Genomic DNA, 16141 nt, shown 5'->3' with positions numbered 1-16141 from the left:
ATGAAGACTCGAGGAGTCAAAGGCAAGTTCGTGGCAATGGAGCCCGGGGCTACGTGCAACAAAGCAAGCAAGCTAACAGTTGACATCTAGTCAATTCCAACTCATGGCCACCTCTTCTGTGCTCAATAGTTTCCTACATTTTTTTGGTGGGTGAGTGGGGGGGTGGGGTGCGTATCCCACCAGGCCTTTCTCCCATGGCACTTGCACTTCAAAGCAGACTCGAACCGACAACCTCTCCATTCTGCAGCCAACCGCGTGAACTCTTTGCATCATCCGGGGACGTGGAGATAACAGGCTGACCTAAATGCACAAATCCCGCTGGAGACAGACGTTCACCAAGAAACTCTCTCGATTTCTGGCAAGATGGCCCATGGAGGAGGTTTTGGAAAAGCTGACTGCGAGCGGCCAAACCATGCTCACTCTGGGAGACTCCGAGGAACATGAAGTCCCTCGCGGACTTAGCGACCCTGGACAGGCCGTCTGACTTCTGGTCTCCAGCGTCACAGCCTCGTGGCTTCCTCATTGCGCTCCATCTCTTCGGGTCAGTTCCCCACGCGCTCACCAGAGGGTGCCCACCAGAAACCTGCCTCTGCGGACAAGTGCCTGCTTTGACCTCTCGGGGATCAGGGACTCACAAACCCCACGTCCGACTCCATGCGATCCAAGGGGGTCTTCTTGACTGGAAATGTCAGGGAGGTAGATCGCCAGGGATTTCTTCCCCAGCACCTCTGGGTGGGTCCGGGCAGCAACCCTTTCTGCAACTCCCTTTCAGCCGAGGAGTGCATATTGCCTGAGTTGCTCAGGGACTCACTCCCTGGACGTCCCAGAAGTCCTTCAAACGCAGTAGTCCCCAAATGGAGCACCTGGTCTGTCCTCAGTCCCTTCGGTCGGTTCCCCCATGTGGCCACCGGGGGGCGGCCGTGCAAACCGCAGACAGCTCAACTCATTCTCCTGCCTCCCTGCCCCACTCTAGAATAAAATCTGCAGTCTTCCTTGTTCTGGACCCCAGTTTTGAGCTCCTGGCTCATCTTCTCCCCACTGCAAACTTGGTTCCAGCCACTCTGGTTTCCTTGGTGTCCCTCGAGATTTCAGACACACCTCCACCTGTCTCAGGACCTCTGAATGGGCTTTGCCTTCTGGAAGAAGGACCTCATCTAAAATCTACAAGCTGTCTGCTCCATCTTCCAGTTTTACTACAGACCTTGCCCCCAGCACTCCCCGTCTCTCCTTCCCTCCTACTTCCCTCGCCCCTTCTCTTCCATAGCACTTCGCTCTGCTAACAGGCTATCGGCAGACCTCCTTCCACGGCATTTTGCTGTATTGTGCTAGGCAGACACTTGTTTTCTTTCAAACAGACAGAAGCCTCTTGGTTCCATTGCGTGCTCAGGTTTGAGCCCACCGCTGTAGCCATTGTTTCATCTCATCCAGGGCCTGCTTCTTTTTTTTACTGACCCTCGATTTTATGAAGCAAATGGTCCTTCCTAGGGACTGGTCTCTCCTGATCCTGCGTCCAAAGTAGGTGAGGCAGAGTTTTCCCATCTTCGCTGGTAAGGTACGTTCTGGTTGTACGTCTTTCCAGGCAGGTCTGTTTGGGGGTTTGTGGTCTTGGCAGTCCACAGCACTTCCAGTATGCTCCACCGGCACCACCATTCCAGTGCCTGGACTCTTCTTGGGTCTTCCTTATGCAATGCCTAACTTTCACACGCATGCGGGGAAATGGACAAACACCACGGTTTCGGTCAAATAGTCTGGCCTCGTCCTCAAAGGGATGTCTTCGCATGTCAGCACTGTAGAGAGACCTCGTGCAGCAGATTCACCCAGTGCAATGCAGCCTTTGATCTCTTGACTGCTGCTCCCCTGAGCGTTGATGATGGATCCAAGTCAGACCACATCTACTTTACCGTGGGGACTGTGAGGTCGGCCTAGCTCTTGTTTCTTTGGTTCCCAACGTTCTCCTCCATTTTCGGTCTTCTTCTCCTAAAAAAGGTCAGTTCTACACCAGCATGGCAGGTCTGCGGTCTGTGTGGGCCACTGGAGCATCCCCAAGCCTTTCAGACCACGCTGGGCATTTGGTTGAAATGAATGAAACTCTGGGAACTTGGAGCTGAATCAGACTGGGTGTCTGGCAGTGGGGCCCTGGTGTCATAGGGGTTACATGCTGGGCTACGATCCATAATGTCAGCAGTTCAAAACCACTAGCTGCTCCTCGGGAGAGAGATGGGACTTTCCACTCCCAGAAAGAAGGTCCAGTCTTGGAAACCCGCTGGGGCGCTTCTACCCTGCCCTAGAAAATCCCTGTGAGTCGGCATTGACTCGAGGGCAATAAGGTTGAGTGTGTGTGTATGTGTGCGTGTGCCAGATAGATGTATGCTCCATGGGGGTTGCGGCAGCTGGATTTTCAGAAGTATATCACAAGGACCAGTGCCCATCTGTCTGCGTACGGGACTGTGGCCACTTGGGTGCTATTACAGTGATGGTGAACATTGTCCCACCGATATCTCAAATACCAGGAGGAGACAGGCTTCATTGGCTAGGGCAGACTAGGAAGGAAGGCCTGGTGATCCACTTCTGAAAATTAAGAAGGTCAACCCTAGGGGCCTCGACAGAACATCGTTCAGTGCAGCACCGGAAGGTGGATGATGTGGCAGTTACATCATCTCCTGTCAATTTGAGCAAAGGGCTGGAGTCTAGCCTGCCCATTAGATCATAGCCAATGAGGCCTCTGTGTGGGCATGGCCTTCTCCTGAGGAATCTGGGAACTCCTGCCTTCCCCCCTGGAGGTGGGACACACACTTTCTCTGTCTTCCCTTTCCTGCTGTGGGGACACTCAGAGAGCTGGAGAAGCCACGTGGAGACCCGTGCCAGCGTTGAGATGCTTCCACCACCACTGGAGCCACAAGACCTTCTACCCACTGGCCTGTGACCTTCCCACATTTCGGCATCATGGCATGCGCTGTGTGAGTCTAAAGAGGAATTTATGAACTAGTATCGGACCTGTGGGCTAATAGTGGGCTTATGGATTTGATCTGGACTGGCTGGGCCGTTTTCTCAACACACAATTGCTCTTTTCGAGAAAGCTCTTTCTTACCCACATATGCGTGCCTCTGGATTTGTGTCTCTAGTCAACCCTGACTAACAAGGATGATGAGCCCCTCAGGTTGGAAGGCACCCAACATACGGCTGGGGAAGAGCTGCCCCTCAGAACAGAGTGGACCTTCACAAGGTGGGGGGAGGAGAGCCTTCTGGACCTTCATTTGCAGCCAAGGCACAAGTCTAAACAGGCAGCCCCAGCGGTAAGCATCACTTAAGAATAGACACAAACACAGCGGGCGCAGTGAGGATGACACGGGACCAGGCGGCATTGTGTTCAGGGAGGTTCCTTTGAGTCGGAGTCTGCTTAACTGGCCGCAACCAACAGATCACCAGGCCTGTCTTCTGAGCCACCTCTAGGTAGACCTGAGCTGTCAGTCAACCTGTCAGTCGGCACCTGAACGCTGAACTCTTGGCATGACCTCACAGCAGGTGCTCCGTCAACAGTGGTGGGATGAGAGCATGAATGAGTGACTGAACGAGCGAATGAATAAATCGAGTGGATATTCATTCTAGTCTATCAGATATATAGAGTCAACATAGTATAATATACTTTGAATATGGTATCTATGTTAACTATATTTTGGTAGAGGATAGAAGAGAGCAGGAACCAGGTTCCAGGGCAGGGGCTTCCCTCCAATGTGCCCAGGTCGCAGGAATAAAACCCGCATCTCTCAAGCCAAGGCTGGCCCTATTGGGTGGTATAGACCTGCCCAGTAGAGTTTCCAAGAACTGTTTATACAAGAGAAGCCGGTCTCATCCCCACGGCGCACCAGTTCTTAACGGCTGTGCCACTGGGGCTCCTGTAGGGCCCACCATTGCCCCCATTTTCTAGATGGGAAGATGAAGCCCAGAGAAGGAAGACCTCCTGTCTGAATCACACAGCTGGGGAGGGGAGCGGGGCCAGTCAACCACTCTGCCCAGCTCCTGGCCTGGTCCAATCCCACCCCACGGCACCCTCCCAGGCTGCCACTGCCCCAGGTACCCCAACTGCCCTGCGCCCCCCGCACCCCTACTCCCTCTTCAGGTGACTTACCAATAGACTTTTGCCTGAGCATCAGCCCAGGTCCTGGGGGCAGGTAGGAAGGCCGTTCGTAGCTTGGCTGGGAGCGGTGATGGGGATCGAAGGTTGACTTTGGGGTGGCCGCCAGAGGAGAGAGAGAAGAGACAGCAGAGAAAAGGGTCAGGCGGGGGTGGAAAGAATCCCAGAGCAGTCTGGGGAACAGCCCCTCCTCCTGTTACTTTGCCAAGCTAGGACCCCACGGTCCTGCAGGAAGGGGAAGGAGTGTAAGGGAGTCAGTCGTGGGGCTCGGAGACGATTGACAACATCCTGAGGTTACAACAAACTCATGTGTCGGGGCGCACCTTAGCTCTAGTCCTACGTACCAATGGACCTCGGAGCTGTCCTGCGTCCGGCTCAGACCACAGAAATCAAGCGAATGGCTTGATTAAGGGAATCACATGCACTTGGGGGGAGGGGAATTTCCCCCCCAAGCAAGCCCCTAAAAGGTGTGTGCCTCACTTAATCGCGATTTTTAAAAAAATTGTGATATTCTAGTTCCCCTGTGCATATCAGCGTACCAAGCTACCCTTGAGCTGCTCATCACAAGGTCAGAGCTTTGAACCCACCAACCGATTTGTGGGAGGAAGAGGAGACTGTCAGTTTCCATTAAAACAGCAACAAAAAAATCCCATCTAGGAAATGAACCGGGGGCCGTTCACTAGCGCTATCCTATTGGGTGGCTATGAATGGAATTCATTCAATGGCATTGGTTTGGTTTTCCAGTGAATGTCTCAAAGTGAAGCTGACTAGACGCTAGGCTGGAAACGTGTGAACTCTGGGGAGAATGGCCAAGCACAGGGACAAAAACCGGACGGGAACAAAGTCATGGGAAAAACGGCGCCCCATTAGCTTTGCACCTGCAAAAAGTGCCTGCTAAGTGCGAGCGAACCAGGTGTGTACCTGCACCACACACAGCCCTGGCACTGCCGCCAGTGGCTGCCTGGACGTGTTGAAAGAGGACGAGGCACGCCCCCCCCAAACCCCCGCAACCACCTCTTCCCCATCATCTGCCTAAGAAACGCCATGCCCCTCCCCAGCGAGAATCCAGAACCTTCTGCAAAGTGGGGGTACCGACAGCAACGGACTTAAAAGGCCAACGTGATCGTTTGAACTCTTCTTCGTCGCGAGAGGGGACGTTTATGAGTCAGAGCAGACCCCGTGGCACCTGGCAGCGCCTCCAAGCAGCAGCAGCAGCAGCAGCACCAAGATTGCCTGCTCGTGCCTATCCACACTCATCCTCGCCCAGGCTACCTGGCATGTTGGCGCAATCGCGGGCACTCCAGCAGCCAGCTTGGCCTACGAGGCGACCTTGTGATGGGAGGGACAGCTAGAACAGTGGAGCAGGAGAGAAGGATCCTGGATCTTTATAACGTCCATGGAACGGCCTAAGGGCAGACTTCTCCCAAGAGGGAGAGAGGCAATGATCTTGGGTGATGTCGTGGATACGCTTCTCAGGGGAAAGAGGAGGCTTTACACTCCTGTCGAGTGTGCCAGTCTCAGAAACCCACAGAGGCAGTTCTACCCTGTCCTCCGGGGCAGTGATGCGTGAGAAGCGTCTCGATGAAAGTGGGGTTCATTAGGAGTTCCTGTGATATACCAGGGGCACCGTAGTGCAATGGTTTAAGCACTGAGCTGTGAACTCCAAGGTCAGTGGCTTGAACTCACCGGTAGCTCTATGGGGGAAAAGATGAGGCTATCTGCCTCTGAAAACACTGAGTCTTGGAAGCCCTGTGATGCGGTTCTGCTCTGTGTAAAGGGCTATGAGGAGCCCTGGTGATGCAGTGGTTGGGCTGTGATCCCAACGGTCAGCAGTTTGAAACCACAAGAAAGATGTGACTTTCGACTCCCATGAACAGTTCCCGTCTCGGAAACACATGGAGCAGTTCTACCTTGTCCTAGAGGGCCACTGTGGGCGGGCATCGACTCCATGGCAGTGAGTTTGGTTGGTTATTTTATAATCGATGCGATGGCAGTGGGTTTGGTTGGGGTTCATTACAGCCAATCAAATTCGGCTCCGTGGACTCACCCAAACGCGCATCCTCTAAGGGAAGTGGCCTTGTTGGGTTGGCTCTCTCTTTCTACGTCCACCCACCTCCAGAGGCCAGCAATAGATCCAACACTTAATACCAAACTCACGGTTCTGGAGTCCATTTCTGACTCACAGGGACCTACAGGACCGGCTGGAACTGCTCCCGTGGGTGTCTGAGACTGTCGCTCTTTTCCAAAACCTTTTCTTTTTACTTCAGCCCTGGGTATCAGCTCATTCCCCACTCCTCTCCCTCATGAACCCTTGATAATTTATATTAAAAATTTTTTCCTGTCTTGCACTGACAGTTGTATCCCCTCACCCACATTTCTGTTGTCTGAGATTGTAACTCTTTATTATTATTTTTGAGACTGTAACTCTTTATGGGAGTCCAAAGCCTGGTCTTCCTTGGAGCAGCCGGTGGTTTCGAACTGCCGACCTTGCAGTTAGCAGGTCAACTTGTTACCACTAGGTGACCAGGGCTTGAGAAATATTCACACCACGCTGAGACCAGATGGAACTAGATGGTGCCCGACTACCACTACCGAGGATTCTAATCAAGACCCTAATGGATGGATCTGGATAGAACGGGAGAAAAATATCCAAAACAGACCTTTGATTCAGAAAGTGTCCGGGACTTTTTTTATGGGGTCTGTTGAGACTAGAGGACTCCCCAAACTGCCCTGAGACACAATTCAGACCCCAAACTGGAGCCATCCCCTGAGGGATACATTTTAGCCCATTTAACAGGTCCGCTCACAAGATTAATAAGAGTATCCTCCCAAGTGTACCGTGCTCCTGAACCAGCTATCTGAAGCCAAACAGCCAACAGTGAATTTAAGGCAAAGAGACAAAGAGCACGGGGCCAGGGGAACGGGGGTGCCAGAATGGAAGTCTTGATACTGTTGGCACAGCGAATATCACTGGGACACCTGTGGAGAAACTGCTGGATGGGGGCTTCATGGGCTACCTGAAGTCCCTCTTGGAAAAAAGAGGAGCTGCTACCCAGGGCTCCATAGAAAGTAACTGTCTAGAAAAGAATGTTGGCAACATATGTATAAATATGCTTGATACAATGGATGAATGGGTTGTTATAAGAGTTGTAAGAGTCCCCAGTAAAATAATCTTTTAATAAAATAAAATGAAAAAGTCCCTCCTGGAACACAGTAAAAATTTTGGATTAATAGCTCCTTGGGGGTCTGGCAAGGGAGGTTGTGGGAAGTTAGGGAGCTAATATTGATGAGAAACGGGAAGGGAATGTTCTGTGACAGACCATGGCGCTGATGGTACAACTCTTCCTGATGTGATTGAACTATTGAATCGGATGCTAGGTGAGTGACATAATTATATGCCAATAAAACTGTTGGCGGAAAAAAAATATTATCTTAAAAAAAAGAAGTATTAATGGAATGAAGGAGGTGATACAACAGGCTGGCGGAAGACTCTACGCACAAAGCCCCCCAACTTTTCCAAGAAACAGTCCCCCACCCAAAGCCCCCATTTTAACCGAGTTCTATTTACTTACTTGCTTATTGATTGATTAATGAACTTGGTTGTCAAATTCGCTGAAGACTCCAAGCCCATTCAGTTTCTTACTTTCTTTTTTTTAACTGGGCCAAGATAGTGGGGTGTGGGGGTGAAAGCATTAAAGAACTAGGGGAATGTTGTGTGTTTCGTCCGTGCCACATAGACTGGCTGTTTCTGGCTGACTCCTTCCTTCCTTGTGACCCTCCTGTGATGGCTCAGTTTTCCTTCTATAGATTGGTTGTTCGATTGACCTTCTTCTTAAGCCTCGGCTGGACCCCTTGCTTGCTTTCCTGTTCTCCTGTCCCTGCAGCTAGTGATGCACGGGCTTCCTTGTGCTTCCATGTTAGTTCATCATTAATAATGCCCTACTTTTTTTATCTTAAACCATATCAGATCAGGTGAGACTGCACGACAGAGGAGTAAGCAAGCTTCCTTACCCACTTGTAGTGAGCGGTTTTGTGCATTTTCCCACCACATCGCAACATAGGCTGCTGCTCACTGCAGGACTCAGAAAGCACAAGGAAGCCTGTGCCTACCCGGCTTCTTGGGTCCTCAGCCCCTGCCAGGAGGAGCTCTGGTGGCATAGTGGAGAGTGTGTCCAGCTGCTAACCACAAGGTCAGCAGTCCAAGCCACCAGCTGCTCCCAGGGAGAAAGATGGGGCTTTCTATTCCCGTGAAGCTTTACAGCCTAGGAAACCCACAGGGCCAGGTTCTACCTTGCCCTATAGGGTCGGGATTGACTTGATGGCGGTGAGTTTGGTTTAGCCCCCTGTCAGGGACTGTGAATCTGAACAACGGCTGTGATTCTGTAGGCAGGGGCTGTGGGTTTGGGTGGGAGGGGGAGATGCGGGGAGAGATACCAGTCTAACAGAATCTCTAAGACATTTGGGGGTGGGGTGGAGAGTGTGAAATGGTTCCCTACAGGTTGGCAAGTAAACACAAGTCAGCCCATGCTTACCTGGTTTACTGAGCACTCTAAAACTTCCTGTGTTGTATCAGGAAGCGGCTCCCCCCTACTCCCCTAATAGAGAGAGGCAGTGAGTGGAGGGGCAGAGGAGGAGGTGGGATTTCTCAGCCAGGGTGCGCCCAGGATAGATGCCATAGTTGGCTACCCATTCTTGGGAGCCCTGGTGGCCCCGCTGCTTATGTAAGGTTGGTGGTTTGAACCCACACAGCAAGTATGCGGAAGAAAGAGCTGGCAACCTACTTCTGTAAGGCCAAAGGTCAAGAGAGCCCCACGGGGCAGTTCTACTCTGAGCTATGGTGATCCACAGGATCCCGGACCAGGGAAACCCGTGAGCAGAGAGGTGAGGCACGCTTAGAGAAGCCGCTGGCCGATGGGGGGCGGGGGGGGGGGAGGATGAACCGGTTGATCAGAGGATGAGAGTTGACTGAGGGCAGAATGGGGACCCCTTTGGGACCAGGCTGAGTAGGAGGGGAGGTGAACTCTGAAAAGGGAAAAAAATCAATGGAATGGAAGGATAGATGTGTGTGTTTCAGATTTGGAAGGGTGGAGAAGGGATCTCGGTGACAGACAGGGGTCACAGTGACAGGAGAGAGAAATGATAGAGGGGGGGTGCATCATGGTGAGAAGGGAGGGGTTCTGGCGACAGGGAAGGGGGACCCAGTGACAGGAGAGGGGTCAGAACAAGAGGAGGTATTGGGTTGGTCAAATGTCACAAGAAGCTCCCAAGTCCTGGAGGAGGAGGCCCCAGTGGGCCAGCAGGACATGAAAGGGAATGGACTGACCCCGGCAGTGTTGGTATTGGCGGGTGGGAGGGTGACTGCTCACAGGGGGGTCAGATTCATGGCCAGATGCACTGACCTCCAGCAACAAAAGGGGAGCCGCTGATCCCGCCCAGAGGAAACACCCAATGAGTGTGCACCAAAGCTCAGTGAGGGCACCTGCTGCCAGGCAGGCTCCTCTGCAGTGAGTTCCCAGTAGGGCATTGGGGTTCAGGGGCAAGGAACTTGCTCTCAGAGAAGTGGCCCGAGACTGTGTGTGTGTGTGTGTGTGTGTGTGTGTGTGTGTGTGTGTGTGTGTGTGTGTGTGTTGGGGGGTGTTGTGGAGAGGAGACTGAGATATTAGAGATACAGGCAGAGCAGCTGTCAAAGACAGAGACAGAGATGGGAGAGACAGAGAGACAGAGATAGCGATAGATGCAGACACAAGACAGAGATGGGAGAGAGACAGAGGAGACAGACAGAAGCAGGAATGGTGAGGCAAGGCCAGAAGGGGAGACGGAGCAAGATGGGGAGTGCGAGACAAATACTAGGCTGCTAAGTGAGAGGCCACCGGGCCCCCATAAGATAGGTGCTCCGGAAACCCCGTGGGCCGGCTCTCCCCTGTTATGTGGGTCACTACAAGCCGGAACAGAGCCCAGAGCACCCAGCCACAGCAATACCCCAGAAAGGGTTTAGGAAAGAGAAAAGGGCACAGCCCCCCACCCCCAAGCTCGCTCCCTACCCCACCCCTCCCCTAAGCCAGGCTGCCTACCTCAGTGGCAAAGAAGCCCTTGGGCCGGTGTTTGCCCAGGGACGCCAGGCCACCAGGCCCAGGGCTCTCGCTGGCACTGATGGTCTGTTGAGCCGCTGCCAATATTTCGTCCAGTTTGTCTGTGGTGGGGCGGGTGAGGGGGGCCGGGGGGAGACAGCAGAATGAGCTAGACAAAGGGACCCCTTAATTCTGTGGGTGGATAATCGCCTAATTATGTGTCAGTGGGAGGGGGTACCCAGGCAGGGCAAAAGGAGGGCCCTTAGCGTGTGAGCAGGGGTGGGGTGGGGGTGGGAAGCAGAGAACGGGCGTGGGGATGGACTGGGTTAGGGCCCCGTAACAACCCCCCTCACCCCCATCCCTCCCCCCCTCCCACAGCCCGAGCAGCAGGGCCAGGGGACGTACTGAGCGCCATCTGATACACGGTGCGTTTTTTCTCCATGCTGGGCATCGGCGCGGGCTGGTGCTCATACTCTGTGGGCAAAGGGTGTGCATGAAGGTCCAGGACGGCGCCCGTGGGCTGTAGGGCGGTGCAGGCTCGGCCAGTGGGCATGGCCAGCGAGCGTAGCCCCCTACCACGGGCGTGTGCAAGCGCGAGGGGCCCCGGGACGCGGATGGGGTGGGGTCCGGATGGGGGGGCCCTCCCGCCAGTCCTGTGCCCACTCACCACTCTTCTTCTTCCAGGGGGAGACTAGCTCGGGTTGGGGGCACGGGAAGTGGGGGGAGAGGTAGTAGAGGAGCCAAGAGTTAGGACGTCAAGGGAGAGCGAGGGGCCCCCTCTCTGGAAATCCCGCTTCCCACTTGGCTTGGGGTGGGGGCAGTCAGCTGTCCCACCCTCCTCCCTGTCAGGGTGGTTGGGGGGAATTCCGCTCCCCCCCCACTGGAAGGTCCAGTCGGCTCTCTGTCCGGAAGGACGGGCTTGCTTTGCTTTTCGCTGGTTGGAGGGTGGGGAGTGTGAGGTGGGGGTGAATCTAGAGGAGGAGGACGAGAGGGAGCATGGGGGTGTGGGCCAGGTGGGGGCAGAAGGAGATGGAAGGAAGGGGCCAGAGCGACTCCCAGAGAGGGACATACACAGACTCGGAGGGAAAGCCCCCTGGAGGACAGAGACACGAGTGGAGTGGACAGAGAAAGCTTCATTCTCAAATCTTCCTCCCCCAGCGACACACACATGCATGCACAGACCAGAGGGTCTGACCCATAGCTTGGGGGACAAGATGAAACCCCCCTGATGACTAACAACACTAACAAACTGGGGTCAAGGGAGGAAAGGAGGGGAGGGGAGGCCCACTGCCCCACCCACCCCCGGCCCTCTCCCCAGAACCTGGGTGCAGGCCACCAGTCACTCACCCATCTCCTCCAGCTCAGAGGTCATGGACTTAGAACGCAATGAGATGGCCGGGGGTGGGAGCCGCTTTGCCTGCTGGGGAGCTGAAAAAGTTGTGTGTGGGGCGGGGTGCAGCCGTCAGTACCCAGGTGTGTAGTCCCTGCCCCATGACCACCCTCCCCCTCCCCCTTAGGGGTGGCCCTAGAGCTCAGGGAACAGCAGCTATTGGCCGGAGCTGTAGGCTAAGTCCTCCCTGCCAACTGGCTTCTAACCAGAAGGATTGGGAATAAGCAGCCTTGGTGGGCAAGGTGGGGTAGGGTGGTGGGTGATGGGTGCTGGCAGTGGTGGTGCATGAACAGTATGCAGGAGGCAGGCATGGGTCCCAGGGGCTCTTGGAGGGTCTGCCCCACTCCCGCCCCCAGGGCTGGCCAGGCCAGTGGGTAGCAGAGGGGCACCTTTCTTGTGGACGGCTTCATCCATGTCCGGGTGCCGGGTGACCATCACCACCTTAACCATCAGAGTGTTGCCCCCCTGACGAATCATGTTCACCACCTGGCGGTGGCCGACCTTGACCACATTCTGTCCGTTCACCTGCAGGCACCAGAGAGCAGCTGGTTGCAGGCTCGGGTCAATTCGGACTCAAGGAGAACCCCCATGTGTTGTCAACTCAGAGGGGGCTGCCATTCCCAGGCCTTTCTTCTGAGGCATCCGAGAGTGGACTTGAACGGCCAATTTTCCCTGTCAGCAGCCCAATGCTTAACCGGTTGTACCACCCTTCAATCACGATTATCAAGTCCATTCTGACTCCCTGTGACCAGATAGGACAGGGTCAAACTGCCCCTGTGGTTTTCTGAGACTACAACTTGTTCTGGGAGAAGAAAGCCTCATCTTTCTCCTACAGAGGAGCTGGTGGTTTCAAACTGCTGACCTTGAAGTTAGCAGGCCGATGCCTAACTGCTACATCTCCAGGGCTCCTCACAGATGGCCCCAGACAACACCAGGCAGGTGAGAAGGAGGTGTGTTTCTGTCCAAAAAGTCTCCAAGGAGGTGCCCCTCCACCCTGCACTTTTACTTAGAAATCATAGCGACTGCTCTCTCCAGCCCTCCCCACCTCCAAGAACAGTCCCCCCTCTCCACTCCCAAACAGCCCCCGCCTACCTGGAACCCTGCTGGAGAAGCACCTTGCCCTACCCCAGCCGTAACTCTCTCCCTCCTGGTCACCTAGTCGTCTCCTGTAAAGCGACTGGTGGTTTTGAACTGCTGACCCGTGGCTAGCAACCCAACATATAGTCAGCCGGTTTTCTCATGGGTTCCCAAACCTATTTGCCCTACCACCTCCTTTTCAAAAAATAAAATGAAATGACTCAGCACACAAACACTTTTGTACCACAGCCCATGATCCAGGATCAGGTGTAGGGATCGGCCTTTGCAGCCACCCCACTCCCCCACACCCCTCGGGATCGTTCTGCAGAAGATGAGGTTTTCTAGTCCTGTGTAGGGTGACAGTCTCAGAAACCCACAGGGGCAGTTCTACCCTGTCCTATAGGCTCACTGGGAAGGGGAATCCACTCTGATAGTTGAGTGTGGCCTTTTGAAGTTTTTATTTTTAATCTTTCCAGCTTCCCCCAGTGCCCACTTTGGAAAATAGGGCTCTCTGAGATGATCCCCAAAGGCTGTTCAATGGAATCCTTTAAGATTAAGAGGGTGCCCAGGGGACTCAGGCCAGGGGGGCAGGGACAGGGTGCTGGGAAGCCCGGTGCCCAAGCAGAGAACGTCTGGGTGCCAGGCAGCCTGATCTTGGTTAGAATGTGGAGGAGTGGTCTTCTGGGTCTTAGGAGAGAGACATGGTGACAGAGATCCCAGGCCTGTGGAAGTTGAGCTGGAGGCTGGGGCGTGGAGGACCCTCCCCTGGGGACTGCTGCCTGCTGGTAAGATAATTCCAACACATGGCAAACCCTGCGCGACAAAGCAGGACTGTACCATAGGGTTTTGCAGCCTCATCTCAAGGTCCGCAGTTCAAAACCACCAGCAGATCCAATGGAGAAAGATGAAGCTTTCTAGAAAGAAGAAGCTTTCTACTCCCGGTGAAGAGTTACAATGTTGGGAACCCATGGGGGGGGGGGAACCGTTTCTACCCTGCCCCATAGGGTTGCGCTGTGAGTCAGAATGAACTTGATGGCAGTGAGGTTTTTGTTTTATAGCATCGTGGGAGCAGGTCGCCAGGGCCTTTGTCCTAGGGCGACACGGGGCACGTTCAAAACCCCTGCTTTTTGGTGAGCAACAAAGGCCATTCACTGCTGGGCCACCGTGGTGTTTCTTGGTACTGTGGAGTGACCCCAGTTCACATCCGCCCCGTGTGATGTGCTATGGGATCCAGAACTGTCCCTCGGGGTTCCCTAGACTGTGAGGTGTAGTGGGGTGGGGGCTGCCGTTTTCCACAGGCCTCCTGGGAAGTAGGCGGTCAGGGTCTTCCTTCCGAGGAGCCTCTGAGTGGTAGGGGGCCAGTCTTTCTGCCCCGTGGGCCTCACCTCGATGAGGAAGTCGCCCATGCGAAGTCCGGCTCTCCAGGCCACGCCCCCTTCGTCCACTGACTCCAGGTACTGCAGCGCCGGGAAGGCCGGGGTGGGGGTGAACTCCTCGATGGGGGTCTGCGCTGCAGATGGGGAGGAGCCGGCGGGGTCGGAGGGGAGGGGGTGGAGAGGCCGAGCAGGGGATGGGGTTCAGACCCAAGTCATGGAGGCCTCACCACGGCTGACAGACCAGCACGAACCCCCTTGGGGGCATCCTACCCAATGTCCCCATCCACGCCCCCTTGGGCCCTCTCCTCCTTCCTTGCCCTCCTGTCCCCTCCCCGGCCGGCACTCACCCTTGGCTCCCCGGAGCACGAACCCAAACCCCTCACTGTCCTTCTTCTGCAGCAAGACTGTCTTCTCCTTGATGATGTAATCACTGGCAACAGGAGGAGGCAGGGCGGGGGAGGGGAAGAGGTGCGGTGGGTGGGGTGGATGGGGTAAAAGGGATCATGAGACTTTGAGCCTGTGCCCCACCCCCAGCTCCCTAATGACACCCTGCCCACCCCCCCCCCATCCCACCCCCGAAGCCCCAGCATGACACATAGCATCTTTGAGAATCTCTGTCACTTACTCTGTCAGCGCTTGCAGCAGCCCTGACAGGCCTCCCCCTCAGAGCTTGGTGCGTGTCCGCCCCCACTCACCACTCACTCATTCATCCCTCCGTGTCTCCAACCACTCAGCCATTCAGCAGGCCGCACCCCAGCCCAGTGTGCATCAGGCACCGGCCTACGGGGGTGCAGGGGGCACCTGGATCAAGTCCCCACCCCTCTGCCCCCAGCCACTTCCTGCCTGTGACCCACTTCCTGCCTGTGACTGTGAGCCCAAGGCTTCTTGTACCTCAGCTTCCTCATCTAGGAAAACAAAGACCAAACTGGTTCCTGGGAGGGAGGCCCTCTTCTACACCGCCCCCCACCCTTCCTCTTTTCCTTTTTAACTTTCTCTTGTGAATTGGGGGTTTCCATTCAACAGTTCACATGCATGTTGTTCCGTCTGCATCTGCATCGCAATCCCCCTCCTTTAAGGAAGGAAATTAAAGTCCCCCATCCTGCCTGGGCTTCCAGTTTCCATTCTGCCTCCTCTGCTACTGCTCTCTGCCTGCTCGAGGTTGTCCTCAGGCAAATGCCCCTCTTCTGATGGTAAATGCCTGAGGATTCTAAGTGCATACCTTCCTAGTGTTATTGTAGCCCCTTATAGGCCTCTCTATCGCTTGGCTGAAAATGGAGCCAATGAGCCAGTTCAGTACCAGGCTTAGAAGGTGACTATGGACCATAGAGTCTCCAGGGTTCCACCGGTCTCCATCTGAGCAGTAAACCTGATATATATGTTTTAATTTTTATTAAAAGATCATTCTATTGGGGGCTCTTACAACTCTTATAACAATCCATACATCAATTTTGTACATATATTATCATCATTCTTTTCTAGACAGTTACTTTCTACGGAGCCCTTGGTATCAGCTCTTCTGTTTTGTCCCTCCCCGGCTACCCTCATGACCCCTTGATATAAATTATTTTAAAAATAATTTATTATAAATTATTATTATTTTCATATCTCACACCAACTGCTGTCTCTCTTCCCCCCTGGTTTCTGTTGTCCATCCCCCTGGAGGGGGTGTGTGTGGTTACGTGTCCATCATTGCCATTGGTTCCACCTGCCTCCCCTCCTCTTCCCTCTACCTTTCTGGTATCGCTATTCCCATTCCTGTTCCTGGATTCCTTGTGTCATGAGCTCTTATCTCTTATCTGTACCTGTGTACATGCTCTGGTCTAGTCCGAAGTGAGAGGCAGCACTGGGGTCATGATAGTAGGGGGCAAGGAAGCCTCAAGGAACCAGAGGAATATTGGGTGTTTCATCTGTGCTTTACAGTGCCCTGGTTGACTCATCCTTTCCCAGTGACCCCTGTTTCACATTCTCCCCCAGCTCTCCTCAGGACCTTCTAGGGTGATGTTTTCTGAGCAGTGTGGTAGCAGGACATCATCTAGTTCTTCTCATCTCTGGCCTGTGGAGATCTAGGGATTTCAATGGGGGAAGTTAGGCTGCCGGG

General features: G+C 54.3%; 1 protein-coding gene across 1 annotated transcript in view; it reads right to left on the bottom strand.

Moving 5' to 3' along the window:
- The window catches only part of SHANK1 (SH3 and multiple ankyrin repeat domains 1), a 73723-nt gene that overhangs the window by 9641 nt on the left and 47941 nt on the right, over positions 1 to 16141 (bottom strand). The window contains exons 15-21 of the mRNA XM_075537233.1: positions 14391 to 14473; positions 14053 to 14177; positions 11980 to 12115; positions 11548 to 11628; positions 10606 to 10674; positions 10204 to 10322; positions 4127 to 4223 (exon numbers count right to left, since the gene is read on the bottom strand). Coding sequence (XP_075393348.1) covers positions 4127 to 4223; positions 10204 to 10322; positions 10606 to 10674; positions 11548 to 11628; positions 11980 to 12115; positions 14053 to 14177; positions 14391 to 14473 — 710 coding nt within the window. The remainder of the gene's footprint in view (positions 1 to 4126; positions 4224 to 10203; positions 10323 to 10605; positions 10675 to 11547; positions 11629 to 11979; positions 12116 to 14052; positions 14178 to 14390; positions 14474 to 16141) is intronic.

The sequence above is a fragment of the Tenrec ecaudatus genome, chromosome 18 (assembly GCF_050624435.1).
Source record: "Tenrec ecaudatus isolate mTenEca1 chromosome 18, mTenEca1.hap1, whole genome shotgun sequence".
Classification (NCBI taxonomy): domain Eukaryota; kingdom Metazoa; phylum Chordata; class Mammalia; order Afrosoricida; family Tenrecidae; genus Tenrec; species Tenrec ecaudatus.
The sequence above is the reverse complement of the archived record's forward strand: the minus strand, read 5'-3'. Positions and strand labels throughout refer to the sequence as shown.